We start from the raw sequence: 20,000 nt of genomic DNA, 5'->3' as shown, positions 1-20,000 counted from the left end.
ACTGGCAGCAGCGGTTGGAAAAGTTTATTATCATATTGAATCTTTATATAAGAGATATCCAAAAATAAAATAGAAAGAATTATACCATTTTGTCTTTTTAAAAAGGGCAATGATCTGCCAAATTGATGATTAGAAATGTATTCTGTTAGATAATGACTACTTGACTCGAATGCTTAACCCCATTAGGATCATGGTCATTATTATTTTCCATTTAACTCTTCCCGAAACCGTCCTCTCCAGCTGTTTCGTGTTGTATCCACTCCCTCTTAGCTTCCTCCGTTGTGCTCTGTCGTCAACTATTTCTTGGCCTCCCTGGCCTTCTTTTTCCTTGTAAATTCCACACGATTTCCTGTATTGTGGTGTTGTGGGTAGAACTTCTAATGTATACATACCAAATCATAAAGCATTATAAGAATTAACTCTTTCCGGGGCCGTCTTCTTTCGTTGCTTCCATGTGTATCCATTGTTCTCCGTCGGCTGTTTCTTGGCCTCCCTGGCCCTTTTCCTTGTAGATTGCACAATTAAGACGGTTTTGTGATGTTGCGTGCTGAATTTCTAAGTGTATACATCCACATTGTATTAGAAGACATAATAGACATGTTCTAACTTTGGTCAGAATAATAGAGGTCGTTCCAGGACTGTGAAATCCGTGGAAAGAGAGCTTTAAAGCGCGAAACGAACAATAGCAAGTATTTACTACTATTTGGATTAGACGGTAACAATCACTGCTGGGTGAACAAGGGGGAGGGGGGGGGGGGTCAGATAAAAACCTCGACTGCACCTGGGATCGATCTCGAATCCTTTGCGCGTGGAGCCAGTGTCCTACCAACTCGGCTATCGGGACACCCCAAATCCTTGCTATGCTTGAAGCAAGTTGCGAAGTACTTTCGGCTAGATCTAATTTGAATCCAAATTTCCAGTTACTTCATTGGTGGACAGAGAAGCTAGAGAGAAATCTGGCTAATGGCTTATCCGATCAGGGTTTGCTTGTATTTGAGCTGAGTGCCCTTGTAAATTAGTTATATCGTATGTCAGAAAAAGAAAGGGAAAAGTTTAGAAACTAAAGTTGCCAGATTATAAACGAGGTCTCTCTGAATGTTTATTAATTTATGCAAACAAATTTTCAGCAAAATATGTTGAAAAATCTTAATTCTACAGTTGTTTTATTAACTAAATGCAACACATGCTTGTCATATCAAAGAATTTGGACGTAATTTTCACAAGTTGATGTCATCTGTCGATTCCCGATTTTGCTTTATGACCATGCATAACCTTATTTACCTCGTGATCTAATTGGTTTTCTAATGTATCAACAATGATTCGATCTGATGCATTTTGAATCGACTCTTTTAATACTGCTTCTGTGTAAAATGTTGATACACCATGGACACCATAGTCCATTGGATTCAAGTCAGAACTCGTTGGAGGCCCATTGATCTTTAGAAATATATCATGTGATTTCTGCTTTGAATTGAATATTATGTAACGTTGTTAGAAAAAAATGTTCCACTTTCTCGATCAATTATTTGCTTGTTTTTTGGGGGTTTTTTGTTGTTTTTTTTTTGTTGGTTTGTTTTTTTTTTTTGTTTTTTTTTTGTTTTTTTTTTGTTTTGTTTTTTTGGTCTTTTTTTTTAACAAAACAAGAGTCACACACCACTTCTAAAAACATGACCAAAGTTTGGAAACTTTCGATATTGTGAGTTTTCTTCGACTTTGGTATAACCGGCATAGTTCCTGAACCAATTGCGGATTTTTAATCAGACTTGGTATGTATTAATTTAAGATTTCTGTTCTTGTTGCTCGTAGATCTTTAAATGATTTTTTTTTTATTTCAGCTTCGTTTTGAGCTAGTTTTATAATCTTTTCCAGCTTGTTTTTTTTTTCTCCCATCCTATAGCTATATTTATGAATTGGCGGTATGGGTTAACTTTACGGAGATAAGTCATGTAGTTTAATAAATTTGCTTGAATTGTTTCCAAAAATGTGATTTGTATTTCCCGTATGAGGAGTTGGGAGTCTAGTTTGATTTCGCTTTGTGTTTTTAAGCCTTTCTGTATTTTAATTCCAAACTTTGATTGTCGACAGCTAATTGATATATTCCTTATTTTGCATCTACTTAACTGCTGATATTCATATGTGATACAAGGTCATGTATTATTGCAAAATGTGGTATTGTTGTAAAAGACTGCTCTTTTCTGTTCTGTTAGTTTTTCTCCGTACCAGATTCTTGTATTTATTTATATGCTGTTGACCTGCTATATATTGCGTTGCAATATTGCTGATTGTACCGACTATGTCGGCTTTCCCTTCTTAAAAGATAGTTGGGGTTTTTTTGTTTGTTTGTTTGTTTTGTTTTTTTTTTCGTATTTTTAATTTCAAATTGACATTTGTATTTTTGACCAACTATAAGATTGTTATAAAGTATTGCTAGCATATTCAATCTGGCAAGGTTAATAACGATCTAAGACACATTAGCAAAAGTCAACGATTTGCTTGAAAAATTAAAGGTGATAAGGCATTGTCTATTCTCTAAGTCAGAATGGAATTCAAACTCTTCAATACTTACAAATACCTCGAATTTATATTAGATGTTGATATAACGGATTGGAAGAGAAAGAATATTGTATAGTTTGGGAACATATCTGATTTGAGGATTATCATTTATAAGATGTTTTTATAATTATCATTCTAAACATTTTAAAGAGACATCTCCCTGGCAAAGGACAATCTTAGATTATGAAATACACTTCTTTATAAATGAAAGGTTTATAGATCCATATCTTCAAAATGACTCAACTATGAAAATAAAGTTGAAATAGATATTTGAAAAACTAATCTTATCGAGTTCCTTTATAACTTTCTCTATTATTCATTTATTTCGCTTATTACTATTTAAGGTTTATTTTCTGACTGAGTAATAAACAACAATGAATATAACAGCTTAAAAAAAAAAACCAAACACGGAGCGTTTCGGACTCAAAACCCTTCTTCAGCCAAAAACGACAACACCAAAAAAAAAACCCAAAAAAAAAACAATAAAAATATAAATACATTACGTAAAAAACAGATCGACGCCTAAATATTATGCACGTCATCTTGGCAAAAACTCTCAAACCTGGGACCTCGCCATGTCTTTGATAAAGTCCCAGTTTTAGAGTTTTAGCCAAGTGAGCGTCATTGACATCGATCGATATTTGAAGGACGAGTTTTCCATCTTAATTTTTTTGCCAGAGTATGGCAATTAACTGGTTAGGATCTATTACGAGAAATGACAGAATTAAATCAAATAAAATAAAATTCCCTTTATTCATCCCCATGGGAAAATTTGTCTTTAGGGTTTATTCCAAGGGAAGACTGGAATAACCCAGGCGTCAGCCGCAGTGCAGCGCCGCAAAGTGACCTAGGGCGAGGTGACTTGCTCAAGGCCACATAGCGCGGCGGGTGATCGAACTCGGTACCTTTCGGGTACAAAGCAACGACCGTAATGCTGAGCCACGCTGTTCCCAGGCGTCAGCTGCAGCGCACCGCCGCAAAACAACAGATTTTTATTTATCTAAACACTTAGTAAACAACAAAGTGAACAACAGACGGTTATGATACTCGCTCAAGGACAAGACAAGATGTAGACAGCGGGTCCCACGAGTGGAATTGTAATACCATTATCCTCCCGGTCATCTCACGCAACTCTTAATAAACCACTATGATTAAATGTTGGTGACTCACAAAGTACGCCGTCATTATGTGTCACCAGACACCAATGTGCACATATTAGCAGGTCTGATAATCTGAAACAAGTATGGGCCTTTTAACATTGTATTTCCTATACAACCATGAGCCCATTACAAATTGGATTATCAGACCTGCAAACATATACACGTTAAAAGACACATATCCTTACGAAAAAAAAATAACAAAAATTAGACAAAAGCAATGACAACCCCATGAATATAAATGATTGAAAATTCTGCGGGGTTATGACAGTTTTTATGTCTACTTTCACAATAAGAGAGTTCTTAAATTGGTACTCAAAGCCTAGGAAGCCAGAGGCCGACCCCTCATTATTATTGAGACACCAGTTTAATGAAATGAGCAGTTTCCAAAAAGCCTCTACGAAAGTTCCCAGTAAACACAGTGAGTATCAGAACACAATCTATTGTCCTCATTAACCAGTTAACTGTCGTATTCTTGAAAAACAGGTACTTAACAATTTGGCCAAAAAAAAGTCGTCTTTCAAATATCGATCGATTTAAATGACTCTCATCTTGGCAAAAACTCCCAAACCTGGGACTAAGAAAGATCTCGGGAAGTCCCAGGCTTGAGATTATTTTTGCCAAGATGAGGGTCATTTAAATCGATCAACATTTGACGGACAAGTTTTCTGGCCAAATTTTTAAATACACGATTTTCAAGAGCACGACATTAATTGGTTAAAGAACAGTCAACTGTCAACATGGTCAGATAACGCGGATGACTGACTACCTTTCCTCCAAACAAGAGTCTGGAGTGACCACCGCAGCTTTTCTTTTATCCAGTAAAACAACAAAAGCATGTAGTAGCATTTATTACAATGGGTCAACATTGACGTAGCAAGGGACGTCTTCGAAAGGCGTCAGACGAAAAAAGTTAGACTCGCGTTTAAAATCAAACAGGTATCTACTTTATTTATATCTATCTAATACAACTATGCCATCTTTTTTTAAAATGTTTATAAACATTGTTTATCTTGTATTGCATGTCTTGATATGAACTAAATTTTAGAGAGAAAAAATAAATTTAAGTTAAATTTATCAGAATTAGGAAATTTAAAGGTTGTTTTTTGTTGTTTTTTTTTGTTTTTTGTTTTTTTTTGGGGGGAGGGGGGGGGAGTAGGATTTTGTTTTATTTTATCTGTGTGTGTGTGTCTGTGTCTGTGTGTTGTTATTTTTTGTTTGTTTGTTGTTGTTGTTTATGTTTGTTTTTCTTCTTTGTTTTAATATTTTAGTTTAAGAAACACAAAATCCTTCCCCATAAGTGTATGACGACAACATTAAAAAAAAAACTCAGCCGGAGAAAAACGAACCAAAACACAAAACTATATTGTGTAACCTTAAACGTATATTCTCTAATTAATACAAGTTTGTGAGAACTACTCGTAAAAATGGCTGGCTACAACAATAACAGAGAGCTGAGTGAACGTCAACTTCGTTCCTTCTACACATTAATCACTGGTCCATTTTCATCAAATTCAAGCTAAGTACATTGGAAAAATATTTGATTTATAAGAACGAAGATGACGTCACTCTGGTCTTTGTCATTGTTTTTTGCCATCCGCGTTTATGGGTAATGCTCACTCAACAGTATCAACCAGACTATAAACGTATAAGGTCACACAAAGTTTTGTGTGTTGGTCCGTTATACTTCCGGATGGCAATGTTGTGAGCTTCTTAGCCAAGCTCATACGATCTATATGTCTGTTACTGGGAGGAGACTATTGACTATAATATGCGTGGTGTCTTCGGGGCCTTGTCTTCACCTTATCCAAACAGTTTTGATATCGAACTCTCCCACTTTTTGTTCCTTATAAAAACAAACGACCCGCACATGTATTGGTGACAGACGGTTGGCGAGACGCATCTTCAAATTTAGAATAAACAATTCTATCCATACCTGGCGTTTGATTTTTGATCTAGTTCAGAGTTGTCATAGTGTTGTGCTGCGGTAACTGTCTTTGTTGTTTTGTATACTTTTCGTTTTTTTGTTGTTTTTTTTGTTGGTTTTTTTTTTTTTCGTTTTTCTTTTGTTTTTTGTTTTTTGTTTTTTTGTATTGTTATTTTTGTTTTGTGGTTTGTTTCTTGTTTTTTGTTGTTTTTTTTTTTGTTTTTTTTGTTTTTTTTTTTTTGTTTTTGGGTTGTTTGTTTTTTTCTTATGGTGTGTTTATTTTTGTATATCTTTTTTATTTTGTTGTTTTTTGCTTGTTTGATTTTTTTTATTCTTATCATTTTTTATGAATTTTGATTGTTACAAAATTCCTGTCACAATAGCTGGTGAATTTAATGTCAAAAGTGTAAGTATTGTAAGATGTTGCAAATGTTCTACTGCTTTACTGCATACATAGGCCATAGGGTTTCCGATAGCTCAGTTGGTAGATCACTCGCTTCACAAGCAGATAGACCGAGATCAATATGACCCCTCAAGTCCACCCAGCAATGATTGGACTGCTGGGTCTGTTAGATCTGGCGGAAAGTATTTTGCAACAAAATAGCGTCATATCCAAAGAGAACCAAGCAGTTGCTAGTGTCCTTTTCACGCTAAAGAAACTGGGTTAAATTCCGGTGCCATGGTCCATTGTCTCTAAAGAACTACTTTACAGCACACCTATAACTCAATTTTCATAAAATGAGACATGGACCATTTCCTTCGATCGCCTCGAAAATATAAAAGGAAAAAGTATTCATAACCAAGATACGCTGCACACGACACAATCTCTTGTTACATGTTGTAAGAAAATGTTAATTCAATAATAAATCGTAATTTAGGAATGACTCCATCATCATCATCATCATCATCATCATCATCATTATTATTATCAATATTATCAATATTATTATTATTATTATTATTATTATTATTATTATTATTATTATTATTATTATTATTATCATCATTATTAGTATCATTAATATTATCATTAATATTATTTTTATTGTTATTATTATTACTATCATCATCATCATCATTATTATTTTTATCATTATTATTATTATTATTATTATTATTATTATTATTATTATTATTTATTGTTATTATTATTGTTATTTTATTATTATTATTATTATTATTATTATTATTATTATTATTATTATTATTATTATTATTATTATTATAAATATTATCATCATTATTATTACTATCATTACTATTAGTATGTTCACCAGTTTCCTCATTACCGTTAACGTGCATTGATAATACAAATAAATAACATAATAAATTTTAATATTTTATGTATTTAAAATCGAAACTTACAGTCAGCCAACCAGTGGAATGTGGAGTGTCTCGTCTATATCCAAACATAGTCTAGGAAAGAAATAGTTGAGACGTCACTTTGTAACAACAAACCGGTCACAGTGCACTCACGCATTGTACCCATCATAATGGCTATTGAGTAACACGTTGTTGGCTTTTGAGAACCGCCAGAGGAACAGTCAGACACGCAAGATTGTCCTTGGGGATAGACTCTTAACTCTAAACCCATGTGGACATATTAGCAGGTCTGATGACCGACCACAATTTATGGGCTTGGTTTCGCATTGTTTGTAATGGAGTATTTTATTGATTTTATTCGTTTATGTAAAATATTCACAACATCCAGCAGCCGAATATAAATAAAACGAATTTGACGTCACTCAGGTCTTTGTTATTGCTTTTTGCCATCCGCGTTTATGAGTAATTCTCACTAAACTGTATTAACAAATCTATAAACGTTCACGGTTACATATAGTTTTGTGTGTCGGTCCGTTTTACTTCCGATGGCAATTTTGTGAGCTTCTTAGCCAAGCGCATACTATCTATAAAGTACCAACACACACAACTGTGTGAAACCTTGAATATTTATAGTTTGATAAAATTTAATCAGAACTAATCACCAAAATGATTGTCGAAAAACAACAATAACAACGAGCTGAGCGTCGTCAATTTCGTTCCTTCTGTATTGTGTTTTGATTTGAGAGTATTAAATATTTCCATTACGACAATGGGACGGTTACAATTTGGATTATAAGACCTGCAAAAAATTACACGTCCACCCTAAACATACGTATACATGTGATTCATTACCTCATAACATTTTTAAAAATCGTATTATAACATTATTTTTTTTAAAGGACACGAGCATTTATATAGCGCAAAATCCATTAAACGTGCTCAAAGCGTTTTAAAAGAGTTCCTTAGTCAACAGCAATACTTAACATGTAGGACGAGGCATGACGCGTATAAGATGTTGTTACATTTTTTTTTCTGACAGAGAGAGGGCAGGTACTCATTTTACACCTGAGTATGATTAGAGAATGTGTGTTAAGAGTTTGTTTTTTTCCAAGAACTTAACTATGCGTCGCCCAGAGCGAGACTCGAATCCAGAACCTTCCAATCCGAAGGCCAGTATCATACCGTAAGAAAGGGCTTTAAAAAAAGAAAGAGCGCAATATCCACTAAAATGTGCTTAAAGCGCTTTACAAGGGGTCCCTGGTCAACAGCAACATTTAACATGTAGAACTTGACATGCCGCCTGTTAGGCGACATTACAATTTTCGGACAAAGACACTGCTGTTAACGGCCAGGTACTCATTTTACACCTGAGTACGATGAGAGAATGTGAATAAAGAGCCTTCTCCAATGACTCAACTATGCGCCGAGCGAGGGTCGAACCCAGGACCTTCCGATCCGAAAGCGAGTGTCATATCACTAGAACACATAGCCGTACATAAGACCATATAACCAACGAATAAAATCGAATGTAAGTTTCAATCCAATTTAGGAAGACAGATAATGTAGATGTTTGAGGACGAATTGAATATTCGACCTCTGTATTTCATTCAGTGTGTTTTGTTGACAAAGGGGAAACCCGAAACAGCCACCGTACTTGTTTCCGTAGATTGAATTAGAGCTTCTATTCAGGCCATGTGGTATTGTGGTATGACACTCGCTTTCGGATCGGAAGGTCCTGGGTTCGACCCTCGCTCGGCGCATAGTTGAGTCATTGGAGAAGGCTCTTTATTCACACTCTCTCATCGTACTCAGGTGTAAAATGAGTACCTGGTCGTTAACAGCGTTGTCTCGGTCCCAAAAAATTGTAATATCGCCTAACAGGTGTCATGTCTCGTCCTGCATGTTATGTGTTGCTGTTGGCCAGGGACCTTGTAAAAGCGCTTTGAGCACGTTAAGTGGATATTGCGCTATATAAAAGCTCCATTTTTTTTTTTCATTTACTGTCATTTTTTTTCTTCGAGCTTCAAGCTGCAAGATCTGCATTATTCTCATATCTAAGGAAATTTCAGGTGAACACATCCAACAGAATTGTCCAGCCCTCTCTGCCACATTGGATTCTTTTTCAATGGCAATAAGATTATGATTATTTTGTATCTTTGCTGTTGTTGGTTTTTTTGGGGGTTTTTTTGTTTGTTTTTTTTTTGTTTTTGTTTTTTTTTTCCTGGGGTTTTCTGTGTTTACTATTTTCTTTTTGGTTTGGTTTATTATTTTTGTTTCCTTTTTTTTTTTTTTTGTTTCGTTTCGGTTTGTTTTGTTGGTAGTTTGTTTGATTTTTGTTGTTGTTTTCTTTCTTTCTTTTTTTTTTCTTGGTGGGGGGGGGGGTCGTAGGAGGAGTTTTAGCGCACCGATGGCAACCAGTTGTGAGTATGTATGTCTGTTTATGTGTGTGTGTGTGTGTGTGTCTGTGTGTGTGTGTGTGATTGTGTGTGGATACACTGTGGTTGTTTTTCTGATGACATAATATTTGACTAGACAATGAGCGCCACTGCCGACCTGTGTGCGATACTATCCATTGCCGAGACTGCCAGGTTGTTTTGTTTTGTTTTCTCACTAAGTCTTGATCATTCTTTTATTGAATGCGCTTCCAAATTTGTAGTCACGCCTACTTTATCCGTGGTCCAATGAAATGAATATACGTCAAATACCATCAACCAATCAAAACCGAGAATGCCCCAATACTGGGCGGGGTAAAGGATTATCTTTTTACATTAAATGCTTGATGTTTTTACTTGATAACATATCAAACAACTGCGAATCAACGATAAAGTTCAGTGATAAATTACAACTAAATTTATATATTCCATTGATAAAACTCTATAAATATCATTGTCTAAACAGTGAGACTTAAATGATGACCTAAATATTAATTCATGTTTTTCTACTTGGATCATTAAAGATTTATTCTGTGTATTTTATTCAAGTGGAGATTGGACTATTTAATTTATTTTTAAAAGTTACATCTCCTTTCCTCCCTTCAATGTTCAAATTCAGTTATAAGTCAAGGTACGTTTTACATATTTAAAAGAAAAAAAATTTAACGCCCCTAATTATTGTTTGGTCTTGGGAATTTTTGTCTCTTGTGGGGGGGGGGGGGTTATTTGTTTATTTTTGTTTGTTTTTTTAATTTGTTATGTATCATTTATTTATTTTTCATATTCTTTTTGTAGATATCGTTTAATTAAGTAATAATTTATGTTTTTCTTTTGTCTTTTTATTGCTCATTTTCCATTGAAGGGGAGAGTAGTTTTATTCTTATTTTGAAATTTCAGCTTTATATATTGCTAATTCCTATTTTTTGTTTTGCTTTGATATTTTTAAGGAGATAGATAGATAGATAGATAGATAGATAGATAGATAGATAGATAGATAGATAGATAGATAGATAGATAGATAGATATATATATAGATAGATAGATAGATAGATAGATAGATAGATAGATAGATAGATAGATAGATAGATAGATAGATAGATAGATAGATAGATAGATAGATAGATAGATAGAGAAAGAGAGAAAGAGGGAAAGAGAGAGAGAGATAGAGAGAGAGAGAGAGAGGGAGAGAGAGAGAGAGTGAGAGAGAGAAAGAGAGAGCGAGTTTCCAAATTCCATGTCTCTGTATAAATACACTGCGGCTGATTTTCTGATTATAACTTTAAAAAGACCAAACAAAACAAACCAAAAAAAAAAAAAAAAAAAAAAAAAAAGAGAAAAAAAAGATATTACTGTTTTGAAAACCCCAAGCCTGCTCTAGGGTTAAATCACGGACGTTATGACATTCACTTGTATGTCGTCAATTCACGGTTTTGGATTATACTCGAGATGATATTATATGTGTCCCATCGCATCATCACGGTATTATATGGTCTTGTGGTATGACACTCACTTTCGGATCGGAAGGTTCTGGGTTCGAGTCTCGCTCGGCGCATAGTTGAGTCCTTGGAAAACTCTTTACTTTCATTCTCTCAACGTACTCAGGTGTAAAATGAGTACCTGGCCGTCAACAGCATTGTCTCTGTTGGAATAAATTGTAATATCGCCTAACAGGCATTATGTCTCGTTCTACATGTTACGTGTTGCTGTTGGTCAGGGACCCTTTGTAAACCGCTTCGAGCACATTTAGTGGAATTTGCGCTATTTAAAAGCTCTAGTTTGTTTTTTTTAAGCTCTAGTTTATTATGTGGGAGTAATTCGGGTATTGGGAGTGATGAAATAGTAACGATATGAAATATGGGTACAGTAGTTTAAATATTACGCGTGGCTTTTTGTCGTATCACACTTGTCTTCGGACCTGGGTTTGATTCCTTCACTGAGCCTCGGTCTTCAAAATTATCCTCCAGGTGATATTATGCAGACCTGCCTAAAACTACGAAAAATTCGTAGAATTACGAATTGTTGGCTCTATCTACAGAACTGCAAACGCATCTTTGACTCAACGTATCTTGCTGAAAACGAAAGTTTAGTTTATTAGAACCTATATTGTAGACTTTAGAGCATTTTTTGCATACTGCTGAAAACAAATCATTGATTTGGAAAGTTATCTAAAGTGACCTTTTTTCCCTTGGATAACAATAATGAATATAGAGATTCACCCCGATGTCACAAGCTCTAAGCGTTATACAGTGATATAAAACAAAACATATTACAGTAAGACAAGTGTTGATGGAAAAGTGATACGACTTAAATTTAACAACAAAACATGATAATAGAAAATCAATTTATCACAGAAAAAACTAAAACGTTAATACTGGTACCTGAGTGCCATTTTCCCCGTAAGGGAACACGTTTAGTTTTGGTTGAGACTTTTTTTTTTAGAAAATGGGACGCGTCAAGGACCCCCCCCCCCCCCCCCCCCCCCAAAAAAAAAAAAAAAAAAAAAAAACAACAAAAAAAAAAAAAAAGAAAAAAAAAAAAAAAAAAAAAAAACAAAAAAAAAAAAAAACAAAACAAAAACAAACAAAAAAACAACAACAACAAAAAAAACACCAACCACCACTATCTCCACCCTTTCCTATACATGTCGACTCGTTCCTAGCCTTCGTCAACAACCCCTAAAATCAAAGATGTCTTTAGCAGTTAGAACTCATTCATTGTGTGTTACCATTATGCCATTTTAAATGAAAAAAAAATAATAACAAACAATCAAATAAAACAAAAATAACAGTGGCGCCATGTGGTTTTATGTTGTGACACTCATTTTCAGATCAGAAGGTCCTGGTTTCGATCCTCGCTCGGCGCATAGTTGAGTCCTTGGGAAAAGCTCTTTACTCACATTCTCTCACCGTACTCATGTGTAAAATGAGTGCCTGGCCGTTAACAGTGTTGTCTCTGTCCAAAAAAATTGTAATATCGTCAAACAGGCGTCATGTCACGTCCTAAATGTTAAGTGTCACTGTTTGCCAAGGACCCCTTGTAAAGCGATTTGAGGACGTTTAGTGGATATTGCGCTATATAAATGCTCAAGTTTATATTTCTAGTCGGTTTTTGGAATCCTTAAAATAAATGATTTGACTTATTTGTATGACATTTATCCGGGTCTCAAACTGAGTAGCTAAAAAAATAAGACATCAAACGCGAACGTAAGAGAGCCTACATTTATTTTGACCTCCCCCCAAGCCACCTCACCCACTGTTCTTTTAAATGAACATCTTATTCAAGAACCTCGTTTAACATCCTCATTTAAAAAAAAAACAAATTAAAAACACAAGAGAGCGAGGTAAATAAAGTAGTATATTATGATAAGATATATTATTTCAAAATTCTAAACATTCAGTTAAAGTCAGTAGGGGTATAATTCGACAGCGTGTTGAAGTGCTGTTAAGATTTGTACCTCGGACATCAAGTGCTTTAAGATCTTATTGAGAGTCATTGAGAGGCTTGTGAATGACAATGGAGGATTGTGCTTAAACCCACACACCTGGCCTCAAAGATGTGATCGACTTATCTCTCTTTTCTGGTTATAATAGGGCACAAAAACTCCTAAAGTATAAAGCATTTATACTAAAAATAAATATTAACAACTACGTGATCTTGTGGTATAGATAGTATGCGCTTGGCTAAGAAGCTCACAACATTGCCATCCGGAAGTATAACGGAACACACAAAACTATGTTTAATCATGAACTTTTATAGTCTGGTTTATACAGTTTAGTGAGAATTAATCATAAACGCGGATGGCAAAAAACAATAACAAAGATCTGAGTGACGTCAACTTCATTCTATCTATAACACTCGCCTTCGGATCAGAAGCTCTTGGGACTGTCCCGCTCTAAGCGGCATATTATAGTTGTGTCCTTCTAGCAGAGGTAGTGATGTCACACTTTTCTTTGCTCCGGTTCAAAGCTCATTGGAAATGTGTAACAAGTCCTCCTCCAGAGAAGGTAACGTGGAAAAAAAGGTAACCTATTGAATCATATTATGTTGCATAATTATAATAGTAGCAGGATGTAAAGTCAGATTCTTATTAATTCGGGGCATAACTCAAGCAAAATGATATTGTCGGTGTTTCGGTGCAAACTTTTGCATTACTGTGTCAAAACATTGTGATTTAAGCTCACAAACTGGAAGGTGAAAAGATCTGGTTTGTCGTTGTGTACATCTGATATTCATGGTGACAACAAGTTTAATATTTTGGGGCTTGGCGAACCTTTGTCTGACGATTGAGGGAGAGTGGGGTGGTGGGGTTACTAAAAGATAGAATAAAGATGACGTAACTCAGGTCTTTGTTATTGTTTTTTGCCATCCGCGTTTATGAGTAGTTCTCACTAAACTGTATTAACCAGACTATAAACGTTCAAGGTTACACAGAGTTTTGTGTATTGGTCCGTTATACTTCCGGATGACAATGTTGTGAGTTTCTTAGCCAAGCTCATACTATCTATAAAATTAATGACGTTGACGCCACACAGCTTGTTGTTTTTTTGGTTTTAGACCGCCAATTGGATTACTGGTTCTCATTAAATTCTCTCAATCAGACTTTTAACGTTTAAGGTTAGTTTTATCTGTTGGTATTATTTAGCTGGCGGACAGAACAAGCGAGTATTTCGACTAAGTGCATACTTTCGATTGAAAACGTACCTGTGCAGTTAATAATAAATAATTTATTATATCGACAATAGCTGAACACGAATACAAACACTTTAAACAGTCTGCATTACTCAATCAGTGACGATAATACGAAACTTACTACTGTGTTTGTTTTTTGCTTGTTTTTTTTTAACATCAGTATTCGTGGTTGGAATGGTTTTTATTTACTTATTTATTGTTTATCCGTCTAGTCTAAATATTTATTGGTTGTTTTTAAATCAATATGATGTCGCAACAATTGCGTTACTATATCGTGGGATTTAAACCATTTTCGTCCATTTGCAACTTTACTCTGGATACGATGATGACTATAACTAAACATTTTATGAATCTGTTGATGATGGCGGTAAACAATAACTATTAGTGTGTCGTTTTAAGTTACTTCGAATAGGAGTGTTGCAATGTGAGATGTGTTGCAATGTCAAAATCAAAAACAATTCGAAGTATTCGATAATACAATAGGGAATGTTTACCGTGCCAATTTGTTTTACTCGCAATTTACATTCAATTCTAAACAATTGCACCAACTTTTCTTTCTTATTCCAGATAATATTCAAAAAACAGTGAGAGAAACAAAGGATACATTTTGTGATTCACCAAAGGATTAAAGAGGATTAACATATTGCATCGTGAGGACTTAATTCGTTGCTTGACTCATTGTACTATTAATTCTGAAGCTTTTCAATTTGTGGATTCAATATAAATGATTCACACCATTGGACAAAGAAGTGAAGCTTTATTGAAGGTCTATTCTATATGTTTGTTTTGACAATGCTTCTTTAAATTTGAAGAACTCGAAATGCATTTGCATATCATCGGCACCTTTGTTCTACTCTTTATCGTTTCATCATGGGCTCTCTACTTGGGTCCCAAAAGCCCTTTGTCAGGTAAGGACAATTTTTTCCACTAATCGAAATTTGCATGGGATGGAGCTAGATAGTTGTTATCCCACTTGACGGAGAATTTCAAAACACAATGCGTTCAATGTATATTATTGTAAGCAAAGTACTTATGCTTATAACAAAGGGGAGGATTCCCGTAGTTTCACGGCATTTTTTAATTACATTACATAATCGTTTAGCATTATAGTCTTTCAATTAGTTGCAATGTCCAATAAATATAATTATTTTAGATAATCTCGGTGATCCCCCCCCCCCCCCCCCCCCGCCCCACTCCCCGATAATATGTTTTTAAAACCTCCTTAGGCGTTCTGTGACACTACGCCTTTCAACATGAACACACACACACACTTACACACAGAGTTACACACACACATACACAGACACAGACACACACACTATCTCTCTCATCCAACCCTCTCTCTCTCTCTCTCTCTCTCTCTCTCTCTCTCTCTCTCTCTCTCTCTCTTTTTTTTTTCTCTCTGTCAAATCTCTTTTCGCTTTCTCTTCCTCTTACACTCTCTCATCCTTAATTAGCTATATTTATAACAATGATGATGATGATGATGATGATGATGATGATGATAATGATAATGATAATAAAAATGATAACGACGACGACGATGATGATGATGATAATGATGATGATGATGATGATGATGATGATGATGATGATGATGATGATGATGATGATGATGATATGGAGGTGTATAGTGAGAGGAAGTAGCAGGGAAGTTCCGAATGACACACAGATACAAACACACAACAACAACAAACCACAACATCCTCAACAACAAATACGCACAGAGAAGGGCTGGGGGGAAGGGGGAGGAAGAAAGAAAAAAGAGAGAAAGAGAGAAGAGAGAGAGAGAGAGAGAGAGAGAGAGAGAGAGAGAATGTGTGCATGTGTTTGCATATATGTATGTGTGTATGAGAGAGAGAGAGAGGAGAGAGAGAGAGAGAGAGAGGAGAGAGAGAGAGAGAGAGAGGAGAGAGAGAGGAGAGAGAGAGGAGAGAGAGAGGAGAGAGAAAGAGAGAGTGAGATAGAGAGAAAGGAGAGAGAGAGATATAGAGAGAAAGTAGAGAGATAGAGAGTATGCATGCATGTGTTTGCATTATGTATGTGTGTATGAGAGGGAGAGAGGAGAGAGAGAGAGAGAGAGAGAGAGAGAGAGAGAGAGAGAGAGAGACCAAAATCTGCAAGAGTAATAATAGAATAGATCAATGTGTCCTAAATTGTTATTTGATACAAAGAACACTCACCGACTCACATTTAACGTGTCGTTGCTATAAAAGATATGTAAACTTTTTTATATTAACCATCTTTGCAGGCACATCCAAAACATGTACAAACGAAGGAGAAGAGATGAAAGTGGAATTGGTCGCTCAAAACCCCTGCTTCCAATGCATTTGTCGGGTAAAAACATTTTACTAATTATCTCCCTTAGACCATAATACACGATTCTTACACTCTTGCTTTTTACTTTTGGAATTCCAGACTTGTTCCCTACCCTTGTACGAGCTTGCACGTACGCGTTGGGAACAAAGTTCGAATTCCAAAACGCAAGAGTGTAAGAAATCTTTTATTCTACCCCTCAAATGATCCTGATTTAGTCATCGCAGGGTGAAAGACATTTCAAAAATATTTAAATGATATTACATTTTTCAAAAATCTAATTTTAGTGAAATTTAACGTTTGGTAATCTGACGTAACAAATTATTATTGTAAATTGATATCATTACGTGTTAATATTTAGGGAGAGGGGTAGAATAATCCTTTTTATCTCACGTAAAGAAATATAACACACCGTGCCGATGTAGGAATGAGCTAGATAGAAGTTGAATTGATAAAAATGTGGAAATAATATTCTATGTTTTTTTAGAATTGCAAATTTCTCTGAATGAAATAATAGTAGCAAAGTAGTATGGAGCCTGGGATGGCCTTAGTCAGTCGGGCACCAGGGTGGATCTCAATTCCTTCACATATCTGGGCAGGTCATTTAAGGCACCCACGTATCGGCTCGACAACTGGGGTGGTCCATTGACGGTCAATCAAGGCGGTAGTCCACTAGTGGTGTTCTGAATGATGAAAATGCGACTAGGCAGGATTTGATAGTCACCTCCTCGACTTATGACAAAGGCGTCAATCGTATTACATTTATTAAAATTGAAAGAAAGAGAGAAAGAAACGAATAAATAAATATTAGAGTCTAATTCAAGACTAATAATAGAAAAGATCTAAAATAATTTCTTATTGATTTTTTTTTTTAAATAACATTTTATGTAGCACGATTTCACAGAATGACCATTCTAAATGCTCTTTACAATGTTTCATTTAGTCCCCTAGCAAGCCATATGGTACTATATATTCATTTCATACTGAACCAGTCCTTTTTGTACTAACGCTTTTACAATATCAGTCACTGCTTGTAGATAGGTTCTCATTTACACCAGAGTCGATGGAGTAATGTATGTAAAGTGCATTTCTCAAGGACGCAATGTCGACACCAGAACATCTGACGATCATTTTAACCCATCCGGCCACTAATCACGCTTAATGTTGCTTGACCTCTGTGGCAAGTCGAGACACCATACCGCTGAGCCGCCGAACCACAACTTTAATAGACTCGTTATGGACAACTCCCACCAATCAAGCCTTGGGTTCATTTCTCTTCGTTATCCTTCAGAGTCATAAGCCCCATGGCGCCGGAGTTTATCCCGGTTTCTATAGCGTGAAACAGACAATGTCAATTGCTAGCTACCATTTTGATAGGGCGCTAGTCCAACGCAAAGTACTTTCCGCCAAATCTAACAGTCCCAGCTACCCAATTACTGTCGTGTGGACATGGCGGTCAAAAAAAAAAAATAACGACTGCACCCGGGATCGATCTCGGCCCCTTTGCACGTGCTCTATCAACTGAGCTATCGGGACCCCATTCTCTTCATTATGGTGAAGTATAAATAGCATTTCTTGCATTGCAAAAAGGCTGAAGTCGTGTAATTTTCATTATAATCTCTTAGTTCGCTTTTCGAGACTTGACTTGAGCTTTTTATATAGCGCAATATCCACTAAACGTGCCCAAAAGCGCTTAACAGGGGGTCATTGACTCGTAACACGTAACATGTAAAACGAGACAAGACTCCTGTTAAGCGATATTACAATTTTTCAGACATAGACAACGCTGTTAACGGCCAGGTGCTCATTTTACATCGGAGCACGGTGAGGGAATGTAAGTAAAGAGCCTTTTCCAAGGACGCACTATGCGCCGAGCGAGGCTCGAACCCAGGACCTTCCGATCCGAAAGCGAGTGTCATACCACTAGACGACGTAGCTGCATAGATGGGTCACATAATATGAATATTGTTAATGGCGCCTTGGCAGAAACTAGGATTTTTTGAAAAAGAATATCAATATTTTGTTTTTGTTTTTATCTATTTCATTCAGAATGGTCGTGTAGAGTGCGATTATGCAACCTGTCCCTCTTTGAAAGGTTGCCATGCAATTTTATTCATGAGGACGCCTGGAGCTTGCTGCGATGAATGTAAAGGTGAGTGGTGAACAATTATTATTTGCCATTTACACTAACCTAATAGTAACTTAACTTTTTCATACAGAGCAATATCCAATTAAATATGCTCAAAGCTTTTTGCAAAGGGTTAAAGGACAACAGAAACACTTATTATGTAGGACGGGTCATGGCGCCTCTAAAAATATATTACATTTTATTTTTATTTTTAAAGAGACAGTACTGTTACCAGATAGTTACTCTTTTTACACCTGAGTGCCATGAGAGAATGTCAGTAAAGAACCTTTTCCAGGACTCAACTTTGCGCCACCCTCACAATGACTCGAACCAAGGGCTTAAACATCCGAAAAAGAGATGTCATACCACAAGATCTTAAAACAGCCCATCGCTTTCCTAAAGAGAATAAAAAAGTTAATAGAGAACATGTTAAGTGTTGCTGTTGGTCAGGGACCCCATGTAAAGCGATTTGAGCACGTTTAGTGGATATTGTGCTATGTAAAAGCTAATTTATTTATTTTTTTAAATATCGATTGATTAAAATAGTGTTGATTTAAATGACCCATGTCTCGGTAAAAACTCTCAGGAACCTCGCGAGTTTAATGTTAATCAAAAGCGAATTGTATTCTTTTCCGACCAATGATTTTGATGTTTTCTTTTCTCTATTTGTTTTATTTATTTATTTTTGTATGTCTCTGTGTGTGCGTGTGTGTGTGTGTGTGTGTGTGTGTGTGTGTGTAAAAGCTGTTGAAGAATCTCCCAATATCAAGACACCATTTCTCTCTCTCTCTCTCTCTCTCTCTCTCTCTCTCTCTCTCTCTCTCTCTCTCTCTCTCTCTCTCTCTCTCTCTCTCCCTCACTTTCTATCTCACTCTCAATTATTTTCCATGCCCCATTCCATCTCTCACTCTCTCCCCCGTATTTCTCCCCCTTATTCTACTCGTACCCTAAATAAATCAAGCGAGAGGGGAAGAAAAAAAAATAAGACAAAAAAGAATAAAAAACTAACCCCCCAAAAAACCCAAAACAAAACAAAACAAAAATCACGAGGATCGTCATTTTGCAGAGTTTTGTGACTGTTCTTAAATATTTAAATTTGGAATACATCCATTTTTTTCAGGTTGTTCTGTAAACGACACGAATCTAGCTCATGGAGAGGTACGAAGGGATGTGAAAGACCCATGTGACGTCATGATGTGCCAGGTATGATGATGGTTTTGGTTGTTTATGATAATATGCTCTGGTGGCGATTGAAGTGGTACAGGAATTGTTTTTTTTTGTTTGTTTTTTTGTTTTGTGGTGGTGACGTGAAGTTGATGATGATGATGATGATGATGATGATGATGATGATGATGATGGTGGTGATGATGATGATGATGATGATGATGATGATGATGATGATGATGATGATGATGATGATGATGATGATGATGATGATGATGATGATGATGATGGTGATGATGATGACGGAGGTG

At 35.8% G+C, this 20,000-nt stretch overlaps 2 protein-coding genes across 2 annotated transcripts in view; both read left to right on the top strand.

The window, feature by feature from the left end:
- The window catches only part of LOC144971745 (uncharacterized), a 15,508-nt gene extending 12,398 nt beyond the window's left edge, over window positions 1-3,110 (top strand). Inside the window, exon 5 of the mRNA XM_078912819.1 lies at window positions 1-3,110. This exon is cut by the window's left edge and continues 435 nt beyond it. Within this exon, the coding sequence (XP_078768945.1) occupies window positions 1-73 (73 nt within the window). The 3' untranslated portion in view covers window positions 74-3,110.
- A 6,647-nt stretch (window positions 3,111-9,757) lies between these two features.
- The window catches only part of LOC144970383 (BMP-binding endothelial regulator protein-like), a 20,218-nt gene continuing 9,975 nt past the window's right edge, over window positions 9,758-20,000 (top strand). Inside the window, exons 1-5 of the mRNA XM_078909960.1 lie at window positions 9,758-10,023; window positions 14,649-14,989; window positions 16,333-16,418; window positions 18,447-18,549; window positions 19,646-19,728. Of these exons, the coding sequence (XP_078766086.1) occupies window positions 14,902-14,989; window positions 16,333-16,418; window positions 18,447-18,549; window positions 19,646-19,728 (360 nt within the window). The 5' untranslated portion in view covers window positions 9,758-10,023; window positions 14,649-14,901. The remainder of the gene's footprint in view (window positions 10,024-14,648; window positions 14,990-16,332; window positions 16,419-18,446; window positions 18,550-19,645; window positions 19,729-20,000) is intronic.

Source organism: Berghia stephanieae, chromosome 4, assembly GCF_034508935.2.
Source record: "Berghia stephanieae isolate SIO BIC M18660-M18661 chromosome 4, UCSD_Bste_1.3, whole genome shotgun sequence".
Classification (NCBI taxonomy): Eukaryota; Metazoa; Mollusca; class Gastropoda; order Nudibranchia; family Aeolidiidae; genus Berghia; species Berghia stephanieae.
The sequence above is the reverse complement of the archived record's forward strand: the minus strand, read 5'-3'. Positions and strand labels throughout refer to the sequence as shown.